Source organism: Dipodomys merriami, unplaced genomic scaffold, assembly GCF_024711535.1.
Source record: "Dipodomys merriami isolate MVZ:Mamm:240054 unplaced genomic scaffold, mDipMer1.0.p SCAF_31, whole genome shotgun sequence".
Taxonomy (NCBI): Eukaryota; Metazoa; Chordata; class Mammalia; order Rodentia; family Heteromyidae; genus Dipodomys; species Dipodomys merriami.
This window is the reverse complement of record NW_027204604.1, coordinates 14,040,316-14,056,143: the sequence shown is the minus strand read 5'-3', so window position 1 is coordinate 14,056,143 and position 15,828 is coordinate 14,040,316. Positions and strand designations below refer to the sequence as shown.

Genomic DNA, 15,828 nt, shown 5'->3' with positions numbered 1-15,828 from the left:
TGGCTGGTCCAGAAGCCCCCAGGACAAGGGTGGCAGCATGGTTGTCAGGGCCAGGTGGCATGGCTGCCGTGAGGTGAGGTAGGGTGGGATCCATGCCCCCCTTCAGCATTGTCCTGCAGGAGACAGGCAAGGAGCATTTTCTTCCCAGTCAACTGGCTCTTCCTTTCTCCTTTCAGGCTTAGGGAGCTGTGGCCACTGTGTTGAGACTCTGGAGAGGTGAGAGAGCTTCGGTCGTTCCTGTTGGAGCCTGGCAGAAGCTCTCTTGGGGAGGGGAGGGCTTGGTCCTCGAAGAGACTTAACATCATCTCCAAATGAAGGACTCATGTGCACAGGAAAATCAGTGATGGGAGGACAGGCTATTTGAGTTCTACTGACCACCAGCTCTGTGTCCATTCCCACGTCAGGCCACAGGCACTGACCAACAATTAACCACTTTGTAAATCCTATAGCAAGCCCCAAATAACACAATTACACTGAAAGGCATTTTATGCCTATGAGTATAAAGTGATAAATGGTTAAATATAAATATTTAAAACACATCCATTTTTATCCCTGTCTTATCAGAGTGTGTGTGTGTGTGTGTGTGTGTGTGTGTGTGTGTGTGTGTGTGTGTGTGTGTGTGTGTGTGTGTGTGTGTGTGTTGCTCCTGGGTCTTGAACTCAGGGCTTTGTACGTTCCTTTAGTTTTTTTTTTCCACTTAAGAAAAGTGTTCTACCATTTGAGTCATGCCTCCACTTACAGCTTTTTGATGGTAAATTGGAGATAAGAGTCTTGGAGATTTGCCTCCCAAGCTGGTTTTGAACTATGATCCTCAAATCTCAGCTTCCTGAGTAGCTAGAATTATCAGCATGAGCTACCAACTGATGGCTTTATCATTTCTTCTTAAAAAATATTGTACAAGACACTATATTGAAAACGAACTTTACAATTTTGGGTGTGGAGGGAGGAGTTGGGGAGGTGGGGAGGAAAGGGATGGGAGGAGAAAAACAAAGGAGGAGGTAACAATGCTCGATAGGAAATGTACTCATTACCCTATTCATGTAACTGTAACCCCTCTGTACAGCATTTTTATAATAAAATACATATAAAAACAGATTAAATAAACAAAACAGAGCCTCTAATATTGCAATTGGCTAGGTTCCTCTCAATTGCTCATCATTCCTGGTAGGTGTTGTGTTTATAACAGCACTAGACTTCATGCTTGCTAGACAAACACTCTGCTACTTGATCCATACCCCCCCTTAACCTTTCCTAGTATATTTTTTGAGGATAAAGCTCATTGCCAAAAAAAAAGTACAACCAGGAAGCAAAATGGTACCCCCTATCTATCTATTTTTTAGGATTCTGGATACCTGTTGGACAGTGGTAGTTCATGCCTGTAATCCTAGCTATTCAGAAGGCTGAGAGTTGAGGATCCCGGTTCACAGTTATCCTGAGCAGGAAAGTCCATGAGACTCTTATTTCCAATTAACTACCAAAAAGCTGGAAGTAGAGGCATGGTTCAAGTGATAGAGCATGAGCATTGAACAAAAATTGAAGGACACTGCCCAGGCCCTGAGTTCAATCCCTAGTACTAGCACACCCCAAAATTAAATGACCAACTATATAAAAAATGGAACCTTAGCAAGCTGAGTGAGTAGGTGTGCCTTGTGTGGCAGAAATAGACTATTCACCTCTTCATCCCTGATGGGGTCTTGGGGGAACAGCCTTCTTGAATGATATAGCATTTGGTGTTACTCCTCGACAAGGGAAGTGAACCATGAGGTGCTGTTCTGCTTTGGTCCACATTCTGGTTCTGCCGCTCCTGCAAGTATTTCCCCTTCTATTAAATGGAATTAGTCCTCAGTTCTGCCTTGAAGGAGTTGTAAGGGATTTAATGAGTTAATACATCTAAAGACTTCGAAGAAGGTCTGTCATGTACCGAGAGCTCTATGAAGGTCAAGTACTATTATTATTTCATTATTGTTAGATGTCCTCAGAATTTCAGTCCAGCTCTGATCTTTTGTAAGGATCTACTCTGTTCCAATAAAAGATGCCTGTGGTGACCATATTTCTTCAGAAAACTGGAGGAGGGGACCTTCCCCAGTTTCTCCCACTGAGTGGGGGGAGGGGAAGGGAATTTCAAGAGTCACTTTGCACAGCCTCAAGCCCAAAAGGCCTCTGGACAAGGCCTTTTCAGATTAGCGGATTCACTCCTGACTCAGGTTTCTCTGTGACTGAAAGCAGTTATGTGAGCGTGAAATTGCTCTTGGGGTCTCCAAGGCCTTCATTCCAACAAGGCCAAATGGGATCCATTACACTGCAGGTGGAATGAGAAAGATGAGCTAATAATCCAGGGGCTGGACTAGAGACAGGCAGCCCAGGGATGGAGGGGGGGCAGTGGTATTTCTGACCAGCTATCATAACTCTGTCTCCTTGAGTGAGAATTGTGGTTGAATAGAATCCTGTACTGTCCCTATCCAACACTGTCCCCTGGAGAGCATCTTGGTTGGCTCATCCAGTGGGATATTACCATTTTTTGCTTGCCAATCAATTCAAACACTCGTCAGTCATGTGGAGATTTTTGCTTTTCAAGTTATGGGACACACTTAGCCAGACACAGGATTATGGGATGTTAACATGGGCCAGGGAACAGGGAACGAGAAGGCCTAGAGAGAGGCCTTCAGCCTCTTGCTTCCTCCCATACAATGCATTCCCCCTGGTGGGGCCAGGTGAACTTTAATAGATTGTAACCGCGTCCCTACTCAAGCTCACTGAGCCCTTTCTGTAGGGCACCAGCAAAGAGTGAAGACTTAGGACATACACCAAGACCTCCCGTGCTCTTCTGACATGAAGGTAAGGACTCAGGTTTTGTCTTCCAAAGGAAAATCTAACAAAAGATGTGATAAGGATATGTCATCTGCAGAGGTGTTGGAGACAGGCCACCTTCGGCTGGAGTCTGGGCAATGGGAAGGTCACTGGAAAAGGGTCATAACAGCAGGCCTGTGGGCTTGAGTGAGCCAGGAACCTTCCAGAGGGACTGGGCACCTCCTTTCACCCCCTTTTCTCTCTTTACTTCTTTCTTTTTTTCTCTTTCTCTTTCTTCCCTTTTCTCTTTCTTTTCTTTTTCTTTCCTTCTCTCTTCTCTTTCTTCCTCTTTCCCTCCTTCCCTTCCTCCCTCTTTCTTTCCTTCCTTCTTTCTTTCTGCTGATACTAGAGTTTGAACTTGAGGCTTGAGTTCTCGTTTTCACTCAAGGCTGGAGCTCTACCCCTTGAACCACACTTCTACCTCAACCCCTTTCTTCTGAGTGCCAGTCACAGGGAGTCACAAGTGTCTGGAGCAGGACCTTTGGCACAGCTGAAGAGTCTCATCTTCACAAAGCACAGCTACATATTATTGGGCATTACATTTGATAGAGGATAAGGAATGGGCGAAAACTATTTGACTCATCTCAGTTTCTTAGTGATCTAAAACTGTCATCTGACGGCAATGAAGTGATCCAAGCATGATGGAGAACAGAGATGCAGTAGTCCCTACTATGACTGGTCATAAAACATGAGAAATGGAGGCCAGGCTGAAGAGCCCAAGGTGACTCACAGGTCTGTTGGTAGTTTCCAGGCTTCAGTGACAAGCTCGCCACTCTCTGGGAGTCAGTAAAGGCATTTGAAGTACTGGGATGATACACCAGAAAGCTCTTGGAGCTCAGGGCCCTCCTTAAGTAAGAATATATTGGGTTATTGGATTGCCTTAAGAACCAGACACTGTCCTTTCACTTCTATCTTTCTCCAAGCCCTTTTCTGCCTACAGCTGGAATGAGCTTTGAAAAACTGTCAGTTGGATCTTGTCCCCACTCCAATAACCCTTTCCAAAGAGATCAAAATTCTCCAGTGGCTTCCAGAGTCTACCTGTTCAAACCTCGCTCCCTAGCTCTCCATGCTTCAGTTCCTCTAGGTTTCTATTGGCTTCTTCAGAGCCTGAACCATATAGCTTAGTTTAGAACTGGGTGGTCAGGTTGTAAGCTGTGTGTGTGTGTGTGTGTGTGTGTGTGTGTGTGTGTGTGTGCGCGCACACATGCGCACAAGCATGTGTGCTGGTCTTGGGGCTTCTTTTGCTCAAAGCTAGTGCTCTACCACTTGAGCCACAGTACCACTTTTGTCTTTTGGTGTTTAATTGGAGATGAGTCTCATAGATTTTTCTAGTCAGCCTGGCTTTGAATTGTGACCCTCAGATCTCAGCCTCCTGAGTAGCTAAGATTACAGGTGTGAGCCACCAGTGCCCAGCCAGACTATAAGCTTTCTGAGAGGAGTCTATCCTTTGCTTCCCCTTATATTCTGAGGTTCTAACAGTGGGTCACTGAGTCTTGACCCAGTATAGGGTAGGTGTTAAACACTGATTTTTCTGTGTACATGGAAAACCATCCCTTGACATGAGTGTCAACACACAGGAAGGACATACAAATGCACAGCACACCTCCTTAGAGGTGGGGGCCTCCCCTCAGGGCACGTGTAGAGCGAGCTCCTGTAAATGGTAGAATTGAGCCAATGGAAATACTGAATGTCCTCCCTTGGAGGGAAATATTAGTCCCATTTCTATGCCACTCCACTCAGTCACTCTTGTTGATTGGTTAGTTGATTTTTGAGTGCGGGGATAGAACCCAATGCCTCAGGCATGCTAGGCAAGTGCTCCACCATTCCTGGCCCCTCTACCTTTTGTTTTAAGATGAGGATCTTGCTAAATTGCCCAAGCTGGTCTCAAAGTCTTGAGCTCTGTTGATACTCCTGCATCTTCCTCCTGAGTGGCTGGGATGCCAGGTACCTGCTGTACCAGAACTGAACTCCAACTTCCTCCCTGTTTCCATCTGAAGTCGTGAGTAAGCCTGGTTTGTTAGAGTAAGACAGGAGTTCTCTGGTTGTTGTTTATTTTTAAGGAGTATGTGACTCTTCCAAAAGTGACCTTATCACCTTCTTCTGGGCCTTGCCGACCCTCCTCTATGTTTGAGATCTGTTGCCAGCTACCTTATTTCTGATTCCTACCTTCTGTCCACACAACCTGAAAACCCCAGCCATCTGCTCTGCCCAAAGCCCATTGGGCACTTCCTCCTCCCCCCCCCGCCCCCATTCTCAAAAGAGCACCTGAACACACGAAAACTTACCATCTCCAGTGCTCAGGGTCTTCTCCCTCCCTGCTGTTCTTAGACACAGCCTTTGGGATCCCACCCTTCTGTCTGTGTCGGTCTGTGATGAGCTTTCAACACTTGTTAACTAACAGGTACCACTTTGGGGATGCAGTTCTCAAAAGGACAATGACTTTATGTATGTGTGTGCCTGATGATGTCAGCGGTCCCAAGGGATGAGCTTAGCTGAGAATTTCAGGCATTGGATGATGACAATGTCCTTGCTAAACGGGACCAGAGAAATGAGGCATCATGGAGCAAACTTACGTTCAGCTAAGAGTTTAAGACACTGCAAAACAAGGCACTGGATGGACTGATGTCACAGGACCCTTCCGTCTCTGTCCTCCTCCAAGCCTAGGACATTCATACTGGGGGCCGTGCCCTGCCAAGCCTGGGCCAGAGGAGGAGGGAGGCGGGTGAGTGGGAGGGGCGAGGGAGTGAGCAGTGACCTACATCTGCTCCAGTGCCGCCTGTCTAACACCAGCGGACTCAGAGCTTCTCACTGCAGACAGCAGCTGGAAACGGGAGGAGGGAGTGGACAGGAGGTGGAGGCCAGTGGTGCACTCAGGTAAGTGGCCACAACATACTGTATTACCCCTCATGCTCAAGCTAAGGAGGACAGAGACAGAGACACTGACCTGTTCCATACTCAATGGGCAGGAGCTCAGCCCCAGGAACATTCTGTGGCTAGCTGATCTTCTGCTGAGATGCCTATTTGAAGGAGAGAATTTCAGTGAGTCCTCTCTGCGTAGCCCTACCCTGGCTTTGATTTTTCTGCTTAGGATAGAGTGTGATAGACAACTAGATTAAAGAATAAAATAAAATCGCACGAGCAGTCTGGACTAAGGACCTCAGGGATGGGACTTGGTACACTCTGGTCAGAGCAACTGAGAAAAAACCCACGGGCTTTTCCTGTAGTCTAGAAGTTGGAGGTGGCAGGCTGGGAGTGGAAAGCCGTGGGTCCTAGACAGAGTTCAGAGGGGCACAGGCTGGGGATCAGGGCTGAGTGGCTGGCTGGGATAGGTAGCCACAAGGCCACCAAGTTGCTGCTTAAGCTGAGAATCTTCTGGAATATGGACAAGCATGGTGGAGGAAAGAATTCGTTTCCTTCTCCTTCCTCTCGAGTTGAACCACATGCCTCTAGTTTTTTACCAAATGGCCATCTGTCATGGACCATTCACCCAATCTAGCTTACTCTTAAAGAGGATCAGGTGGCTTTAAATCAGACCCCTATCCTCCCTCCCCGGGCTTCTCTTCTCTTGCTTCCCAACTGGACCTATAGGCGGAAGGCCAAGGAAGGGGCTGGTGTCTGCATTATACTAAGAGGCGTGATGAATAACCAAGTAATCCACTGATAGCTGCTTGTGAAGGTGATGAAGATGGCGACTAAGATCATTATGTTAGACTCGAACTCTACGAGGGGGAATGCATGGCCAGGTGCCAATGTGTTCACCTCTACCAGATGACTGTATTGCAGAGATGGTGCGGCAGAGACTTTGGTACCCCTTTTTCCAGCATGGCAGTCTGAGTTCTCCTCATTGGCACACCCCACCCCCCTCTTTCCCTTGTGACTCGCTTCGGACCAGCGGCTGTGGCGCCTGTGGTGCGGTGACCTTTCCAGGACACTGTTGGAGCGCTGTGGCATTCCAGCACTCTGGGGGGGCAGCGGGTGGATGGTTGAGGGGACATCCTGGGGCTGATGGAGTCAGCGGGTGGGCAGTTATGAAATGGAAGCGTATCAGTTGGAGGGAGGGATTTGCTCTGTCATGTGTGATTCTATATCGACGGCCAGGCTCTCTGGGCAGGAATTGAAGTCCCCCAAATAGAACCACTTGGCCATGGACCAATTGCACAGGAGGTGGAATTGCTGGAGAATTCCTTCAAAACTCCCTCCCACTCATTCATGGCTCTCCTCCCATCCCAGAGCCCTGCCCCTCCTGTGTGACATATCATGGTCATCATAGATGGATGCCATTGAGAACAACCCAGAATCGATAGTGGTGGTGGTGGTGCTAGGGAGAGGCTGAGAAACACTGTGCTCACCTGACGCTATAACTCACAGGCTGGGAGGGAGAGCAGATGGATTTATGGTGATCCCATTGGCTTGGGTAAAGAAGAGCTTAAGGGCAGCCAAGTCAGGGACTCTCCTCTGCAGTCCTTGAGATCTGAAGGAGTCCAGATTGGTTGAGATTGGGAGGCAGATGGGCTTCTGGGCTCTGCTAGAAAATCAGGGCGAGGGGAGGAGCCAAGAGGCCAGGAAAGTCACTTCAAGGCAAAGGTGGGGGCAAGGCTGTTAAATAGCCTGAAGATTCCTGAATAGATTTGGATTTTTAGGTTTGGGAAAGCTAGGTCTTACCCTCTCGGGTGATTGGGCCCTTGGGTAAAACATTCAGATTCAGTACCATTGTTTCTCTTACCTGGGAAAGATACTGACTGGGACCTGCCTCCTTCCTGGTCTTTGGGAACTTGGTTTGCAGGAAGCAATGGTGTAATTCCTTGGAGGGAGACAAGCTCTGGGAGGCAGGAGCGTTCCGATACCTCCACTCCAGATATTTGCTGGTACACTGATGGTGTGGACAGGGTGGGCCGAGACTGCCTTGGCCCTCTCCTACAAACTTCCCCTTCCACTTTCAGGTGCTCACGGACTACCTACGGAGGATCCAAGGAGAAGCCAGAAGCATGGCGGGTGAGAAAGGAACATCGCCCCAGCCCCAGCCCCGCCCCGCCCTCTCCCCATTGGAACTCCTCACCAAGGTGGAGATAGGGGAAAACTGTGGAAGTTAGAGGTTTTATTTTATTTTATTTGAGAACTCACCTATTTCTCTGCTCTTTTCAGCTTTGGCTTTGATTTGTTTTCCTGAGTCAGGGGTGCAGAGTGAATTTTCATTTCCTGAAAAGGAGCTTTTCCCAAGTGATACATTCAGAGTCTTCCCACAAGGCCCTGTGCTAATTCCTAAGGGCGCCCTTCACACAGCAGAGGGCAGCCACCCGATTCTCATTAGAAAGTTACGCCATTCACAGGCCAGAGGTGGGCAGGAAGACCTTACCTAGCAATGGGAGAGTAAGGGGCCTGGCTCCCTGGGCAGATAATCCAGTCTGCTGAGGGGCACTCTAGATGAAGAAGAGGAGGAAGGCCCTGCTCTCTCTACCCCACTTTTTCCAGGAAAGGCCTTAAAAAAGTCTTCCCTCCCTGGGGTGAGCATCCGGCAGCTGGTGGAAGAGATCCCAGAAGGCTGCAGCACACCAGACTTTGTGCAGAAGCCTGTCACCTTGGCTCTGCAGGAAGGTGAGATTCCAGAGGGCATTGCTGAGCAAGACATGGGTCCTGCTGTCCCATCTCCCCGCGTGCACAAGGGGGACGGTTTGCCCAGCCCCGGAATCCATTTATCAGGTTATGTCTCCTTCCCATACTCATGTAATATCTGCTTATTGGGATCTCTCATAGAGACAATGAGAAGAATGGAAGTAGGGAATGCTATGCTGACATGAGAAATATCAGGGGAGTGGGGCACTAGTCAAGGGGCTGAGACTTAGAGGATCATGGTTTGAAGCTAGGGCAGGAAGTTGTTTGCATGATTCCATCCCCAATTAAGTAAAACTTATCTCTGGAATCATGGCTTAAGGGTAGACTGCCAGCCCTGAGTGAGCAAGCCAAGCAAGAGCACAAGGCTCTGAGTTCAAGCTCTAATACTGAGAAGGAAGGAAGGAAGGAAAGAAGGAAGGAAGGAAAGAAGGAAGGAAGGAAAGAAGGAAGGAAGGAAAGAAGGAAGGAAGGAGGAAAAGTTGGCTGGAGGTGTGGCTCAGTTGGTAGAGCAATGAGCAAAAGCTTCAGGTACCAAATTTGAGTCCTGGTCTCAGACCAAAAAAAAAAGGAAGGAAGGAAAGTAGTATTGAGAGGACAAGGACAGGAAATTTAAACAGGAGCAAGGAGCGGTTGTGGGGTTTCCTAGTCCCTTTCTCGAGACTTCTTGCCTGGAAGCCATAGCTATAGAGAGGTACGATCTAAAACCCGCCTCCCAACCTTGCCTCAGACAGCACATGTCCAATGATTCATAGGTAGATTGAAGAAGACAGTTCTAGAAGGCTACAGGAAGGAAGGTTGGAGGTGTGGCTCAGTTGGTAGACCGTTAGCCAATGAGCACAACCACTTCCCACCTAGGGAAGTGGTAGGAAGCAAGGCTTTTAGGGGAACAGGTGGGGATTCAATCTCCTTTCCCAACACAGGTCCCTGCCATACATTTTAGTTCACGGAATTCTGGCATAAAGCTCATAATGGTACTGTGCATGATTGTTTTTCTAAATCTGAAATGAGAGCTTAGATTTGGGACTTCAGTCCATTTTTTTGCTTTCCCCTGGGGTGTTCCTGGTGGGAGACCATGGGGCTCCCCTGAGGGAATGGTGCTCCCAGACATTTTTGCCTAGCATGGATCTTTGGGTCGCTTCTGAGGATGAATCTCATTGTCTCAGGACCAGCTCCAAACAGCCAGCGATTCCAAGGTCATCATTTCCTCCCACCCCCCCCAGAGAGGAGGACTGACACCCACAATTAAATATCCCTAGTTTGGGGATGTTTAATTGTGGGTGTCAAACACCTGCCTGCCTCCCTCACTGCCTGGACAGTCCAACCAGATCGCTCCTCATGAGCCTAAGCTCATACATGATAAAAGCCAGCCCAGTACTGCTTTCTGGGCCCCTGGAAACCCCCTACTTTCCATCTGGTATTAGGAGTTCTGAGTCAAGGGGACCAGCAAGGCCTGGCAACTTCCTTGGAAGAGGCAGCTGAAATACTTCAGAGTGGGGAGGATGACATGAATTAAAATCTCAGTGAAGTATACTGTCACTTCGCCCTCCACTTGTTGGACTCTCCACCTGCCTCTTCCTGTCATAGGAAAAAATGCCATCTTTCGGGCAGTGGTCTGTGGGGATCCCAAACCCGAGGTGCACTGGCAGAATGCCAAAGGAGAGCTGCACAACTCCAGCAAGTACCAGATCTCTTCTGCCCCTGGTAGCAAGGAGCACGTGCTACAGGTGAGTGGTGCAGATTTCCTCTGCTCTAGAGCCCATCTCCCAAAGAGAGGACCAGCCCTTGAAGGTCTCCTTGGTGGCCTCGAATCCAAAGATGAAGAAGAGGCATTCCTAGCTGGAGTTCAGTCTATTTGGAAAGTTACAGATACCTCAGCTTGGGAAATGGCTTAGACCAGAGCAGAGCCTAAGTCATGGTATCAGACCTCCTGGGTTACAGTCTTAGGCTACCACATTGGTTTTGGAGAGATAATTTGCTTCTTTCTGCCTTTGTTTCCTCATATGGAAAGCAGGTTGATAATATTAAAGTGCCTATGTTGAGATGTATTGTAAGGATGATTGTTTAGCTTGTGATCAGCCTTATAGTGGGTACAGGTAGTCTTCAACTGTCAATGATTTGATTCAGGATTTTTGACTTTATGGTGACATGAAAGCAATGTGCATTTAGTGGGAACTGTACTTAAAGGCTTGAACTTTCCATTTGGAACTTTTTTCGTCTGGGTGAGCAATGTGCAGCGTGAGCCTCTTCTGCTGGGCGGTGACAGTGAGCAGAGCCTCCCTTGGCCATGCGAGCACTGATCGATGCTGGAGAGGACAGTCCTGTAACCCACCAGCTACAAGAACTATCCAGCACTGCATTACAGAATGAGTTCTGTGTTAGATTTGCCCAACCCTTAGGCTGATGTTGTATTCTGAGCACATTTAAAGTAGTGAAAGCCAAGCCATGGTGGTCAATAGGCTGGTTGCATCTAGTAGGGTTTTCCCAACTCCTAATAGGTTTACTGGGACACAACCTTATTGAAAGTCAAGGGCATCTGCTCTTTCAAACCAATCTTGGTTAGCATTCGTAATGACTAGGAACCATGAAATGCATACTATTGACTAATTAGTATGGATTGATGGATTAATATGATCTAATTAGTTAATATGGATCACATGGCTTAATCCTGACTCTTTACTACTCTTTGAGATATTACTGTCCCCCTCTGACAAGGGAACATGCTGGAGCTCACCCAAAGCCCCCCACTGAGTAAGGCACCACAGGTTGTTTTCAGTCCCAGATCCAGCTGACTCCCAAAGGGAGCCCCTTCTGCCAATCCACCTCGCCTCTGATGGGACAGATGTAGGCTTTCTGTCCAGATCCAGGTTTTTGTTTGGGTGTCTGTGTTACCTGGTAAGGAGTAACCCAAGAACAAGGACTGCATGCTAATCATCTTCACCCCCACCCCCAGCACGCAGCCACGTGTAATCAATGGAAGTGCTAGTCCTGTCCCCTGCTCTTCTTCTCCCAACAGATCAACAAGCTGACGGGAGAGGACTCAGACCTGTACCGCTGCACAGCGTTGAACATGTATGGAGAAGCCATGTGCTCAGTCAGGCTCACAGTCATCGAAGGTGGGCATGTTCCCTGTGTCTGCACTGCACGGGGCACTGAGCAAGACCACTGATTGCAGAGGGCATGGGGAGAATCATCCACTCACACATCAAATGTGTATGTGATTATAAAAGCAGATGCTCTGGAAAAGGCCAGAAGCTAGACGCTGGGTTTTAGTTCTGGATCTTCTGCTAACTAGCTTTCTCTTCTCTCTGGGCCTCAGTTTCTCCACTAATACATCAGAGGTGACAAGTAGGCCAACGTGAAGGCCAGATTTTATCTCAAGACATGCTTTGATTGATCTGCACAGTGTTCATTGTTTGCTTGTAACAATTAGAAGGTAGATAGATACCACTCGAAAAAGCAAATCTAATCTTTCCATTCTGCTTACAATTGGTTTGCTTAGAAGTAACAAAAAAAAATTTCCTACCAAGGGGCTTGGCTTAGTTGGTAGAGTGCCAGCCAATTAGTAAAAGAGTCAAGTACTGAGTCCCAGTCTTGGACCTAAAAAAGGAAAAAGAAAAAGATCCTACTACAAGTAACCCAAGAAATAAAGGTATTTAATTACTTTACATAGTAAGAGGTCCTGAGATTGGAGTCCAGGGCTAAGGGCCATCTTGGAGAGCTGGATTCTCTGTTTCACTGGCTGATCACCTCATAGTCATAGATGCCAGCTGCAGATCCAAATTTAACCCATGTTCAAGGAAGAAAGAAGGAGAAAGACTCTGGCCTCAAGGATAACCACATCTCTTTCAAGGAAGTGAAAGTTTTCCCAGAAACTCCTGGGAAAGCTTTTGCTTATATCTCATTGGCCAGAACTTTGCCACATGGCCACCGCTAGTTGCAAGGGAAACTGGGAGGTGTTTTGTTTTTCCAGCCTCTTCAGAAGAATCAGATGACGCAGAGGCTTATGAACTACCGCAGGAATAGTAGTCAAACAGTCAAATATGTCTGACATATCTGGCCACATAGGGCCAAGTTCCTGAAATGGCAACTCTCAGATGCATGGAAAGAACAACTTTCCTTTAGATATCTTTTGATTTGCTATGGTTGCCAGTGGTCACTTGTCTGATTCATGTCAGCTCCAGGGCCCTGTGGCCCTGTGAATGGGCTTCCCATGTATACAATGGTGCTTGGGGTAGTTTCCTTTTGGGGTACCAAAGCCCCTGATGGCTAGCTACCCTGTTCTTTGCTCCTTGCTGGGGTGTCTCCTTTCCTTAGAGGAGCAATGGGGGAAGGTCAGGCTTTGCAACTCAGTGCATTTCTCAGGAAGACCATAAACATGTTGCCTCTTTCCCTGTTTGTCTGCATCAACTCATGCTTTTCTTTCCCGGATGGTCCAGTTGGCTTTCGGAAGAACCGGAAGAGGCAAAAGGAACCCCAGGAAGGTAGGTAGACTTGTCAGAAATCCCCGTGAACTTTTGTGGGATAGGGTCCTTTTTACCTAGTGCTTGCCAATTGGTCACACACTTGATGGCATCACCAGACTGCAGGAGTTCCTTTTAAAAGCTTGGTTGTCAGCTCTGGGCCATGCAGTAGAGCTCTGCTTTAGCGCCTGGGCATCCCTGCCAGGACTGGAGCTTCAATCCTTCTTTTCTAGACCTCAGAAAGGAGTTGGTGGACTTGAGGAAGATGCTGAAAAAAAGGTGAGTCTGCACCTGTCCTCAGGAGAGTTTGAAAGCACCATGGTTGCACTCTCTAACCCCAACAGCTGGGATGGGCCTCTACCTCCACCTCCAATACAAGCAGCGAGCTAGACAACTCCACCCCCAAAACATCAGAAATTAACAATAGGTCATTAAGGGCATAGTCACCCCTGAAAGCTGGAGAGAAGGGAGAAAGGATATGTCTCCCATCTCTGGCAACAGACAGTAGTCAACTCCAAAGATCTCTGTCCCTGTGTCAACGTCCTCAAGTACACACAGAGCAGCTTCCCTGGACCAATACCTGGGGCTCCTCTGACCTTTGACCTGCCAACTGTGCTCCTCAGGGCCCCACCTCCAGCCCCTGAGAAAAAGATGGAGTCAGATCAGGTATGGCAGCTTCTGATGACCGCAGACCGGAAGGACTATGAGAAGATCTGCATGAAGTACGGCATTGTTGACTTCCGGGGCATGCTGCGTAAGCTGCAGGAGATGAAGAAGGAGCAAGAGGACAAGATGGCGCAGGTACCTGGCTCTGCCCACACCCTATGCCCCTTAGACACAGGACCTGGGGAGACCTCACAGCTGGAGCTGACCTTGGAGGTGGGCCTTGGGAAACCCAACGGAGTCCAGAGCTTGCTTCCATGTGGTCCTCAGTGTGGACCCAGGCTTCTGAGTTGGCATCAGGTTTAGGAACTTGAATCTGATACTTAACCCAACTTCGGGCCCGGACAAAGGGCCTTTGTTGTATGGTTTTCTCATCTGTGAAATGGAAATTATAGTTACATCTACCTTATAGGGTTATTGATATGGATAACAGCACTTAGCCAATTATATATAGACACACAGTAAGGACCGCCTTGATCATGACCAGATGTGAGGTACCTGCCTTTATCCAAAGGATTTCAAGGAAGGGAATTTCAGTGGCCATTAGCACTGTAATTCTAGCATCTGACAAATTATGAGGGTGAAGTACTTTCCTATGTCTAACTTAATTATAAGCCTAATTTTTCTTCTGGAAATGGAAAGCAGTTCATAGTTCATTTTCATTATCTTGAAAATAGCATTTCATCCATGGAAGGCCTCCATCTTTTCTCCTCCTCACATCCGCTTTAACATAGGACGCGGCGCAGAGCTTTGCATATAGGTATTTAACCAAGATATTATTGACTGGAAGAAGAGATGACTAGGAAAGCTCTAGCATGTTCTTAGAGTCCTTGGCTGCCTTCTTGATCTGATCTCTTATCTTGGAGAATTTCCTTCCTTGAAAGACTTAAGTCTTCCTTCTGTGAAAGAGACAAATAAATGTTTTCTGGGTTGGGGTAATGTGGGCCAGGGATGGGGCTAGAGCCAATACAGATTTGGAGTGTCCCAAAGAGAGACCTCTGAGAGCCCATCTGATGGTTGGTCTTCCCTCCAGTACGTCAGTGCCGTCTCCAACCTGAGACACATCAGAGTCACCAAGGAGGGAGTTGCCACATTTGACCTGGAGCTGGATCTCAAGGACCTTCAGAGCAAGATTTATTTGTATAAGGTGAGGCTGCAAGGGCCGTGGGCAGGGGGTACGGCAGAGAGGCCAAGGACTCTAGAGCAGAGCTAGCGGGGTCCCTGGGATCGCCTGAGGGAACACCTGGAGCACACAGGTGGTGAGCACTCACTCTATGGAGTTCCTGGCTGGAGCTGGGTCAGGTCCTAAACAATCCACAGAAGCCTGGTGCTGCTCATGGAGCCCCCTAGCTCTCCAGCCAGGCCTGTGATGCCATAGATTGGATCTAATAGCAGAGCAGGCTGGAGACAGAAAGTTCTGGGAAAGTGCATTCCTTCCCATCTGAGCTCCCAGACACAGTCTGTCTCTACATGGGCTTCAGGGGTGATTACCCATGGACCACATGAGACCAGGCAGATGTGTGGAGTTGGAGACTGTGGAACCTGAGAAAACATACCCAGCTTCAGTTTCCTTGTTTGTGAAGTGGGGGTAAACAAGGGTTGTCTCAGCATACTGAAGTCCCAAATGGGATCAGTCTTCCCCTCTCCTGATCTTTGTCCTCCTTTCTGCTCCTCCTTCCTCCATCCTCCCTACCTGCTCCCCGTTCCTTCCCTTGGCCTCCTCCCATCACACCAGCTCCTCCCTGTGCCTGCTGTGCTTTTCCTCAAGTCCTCCTTGGTCATTCTCTCCCCTGTTCTGACACTTCCCCTGAGCACCCTATGTGATCTGGGTGTGTTCCCCAGCTCTACCCTGAGCCATTACTCTCTTTCTTCCCTGTTTTTCCTAGTTCTCCTAGGAAAATACTACTAGCAAATAACACAGGTTATTTGCTTACTTATGATGCACATTATTTGTCTGTCTCCCCAATAGGGTCTTATCTCCCCGAGGGCAGGAATCTGTGTTTTATTTATCGATACTATCTCAAGTTCCTACAGCAGTATCTGACACAGAGCATCTGTTAAGTATCATGATTGTTATTAATATTCAGTAAGTAGCAAAGCAATGTAGGGCTTAGCAAAATAGGTATATGTTTAAAGTACTGGGTTCTATGGAATCATAAAGCTATTCTCTGCATGTGTCACTTGGTGAATGATGAGCTGGACATAGTTGTCACCCCTGCTTCTCCCGCAGCCTGCAGGGTTGCATTGA

General features: G+C 48.0%; 1 protein-coding gene across 1 annotated transcript in view; it reads left to right on the top strand.

Moving 5' to 3' along the window:
- Window positions 1-2,829: 2,829 nt before the first annotated feature.
- The window catches only part of LOC138840992 (immunoglobulin-like and fibronectin type III domain-containing protein 1), a 32,910-nt gene continuing 19,911 nt past the window's right edge, over window positions 2,830-15,828 (top strand). Inside the window, exons 1-9 of the mRNA XM_070041428.1 lie at window positions 2,830-2,835; window positions 7,788-7,839; window positions 8,317-8,439; window positions 10,042-10,181; window positions 11,471-11,570; window positions 12,894-12,938; window positions 13,151-13,196; window positions 13,541-13,718; window positions 14,614-14,727. Coding sequence (XP_069897529.1) covers window positions 2,830-2,835; window positions 7,788-7,839; window positions 8,317-8,439; window positions 10,042-10,181; window positions 11,471-11,570; window positions 12,894-12,938; window positions 13,151-13,196; window positions 13,541-13,718; window positions 14,614-14,727 — 804 coding nt within the window. The remainder of the gene's footprint in view (window positions 2,836-7,787; window positions 7,840-8,316; window positions 8,440-10,041; window positions 10,182-11,470; window positions 11,571-12,893; window positions 12,939-13,150; window positions 13,197-13,540; window positions 13,719-14,613; window positions 14,728-15,828) is intronic.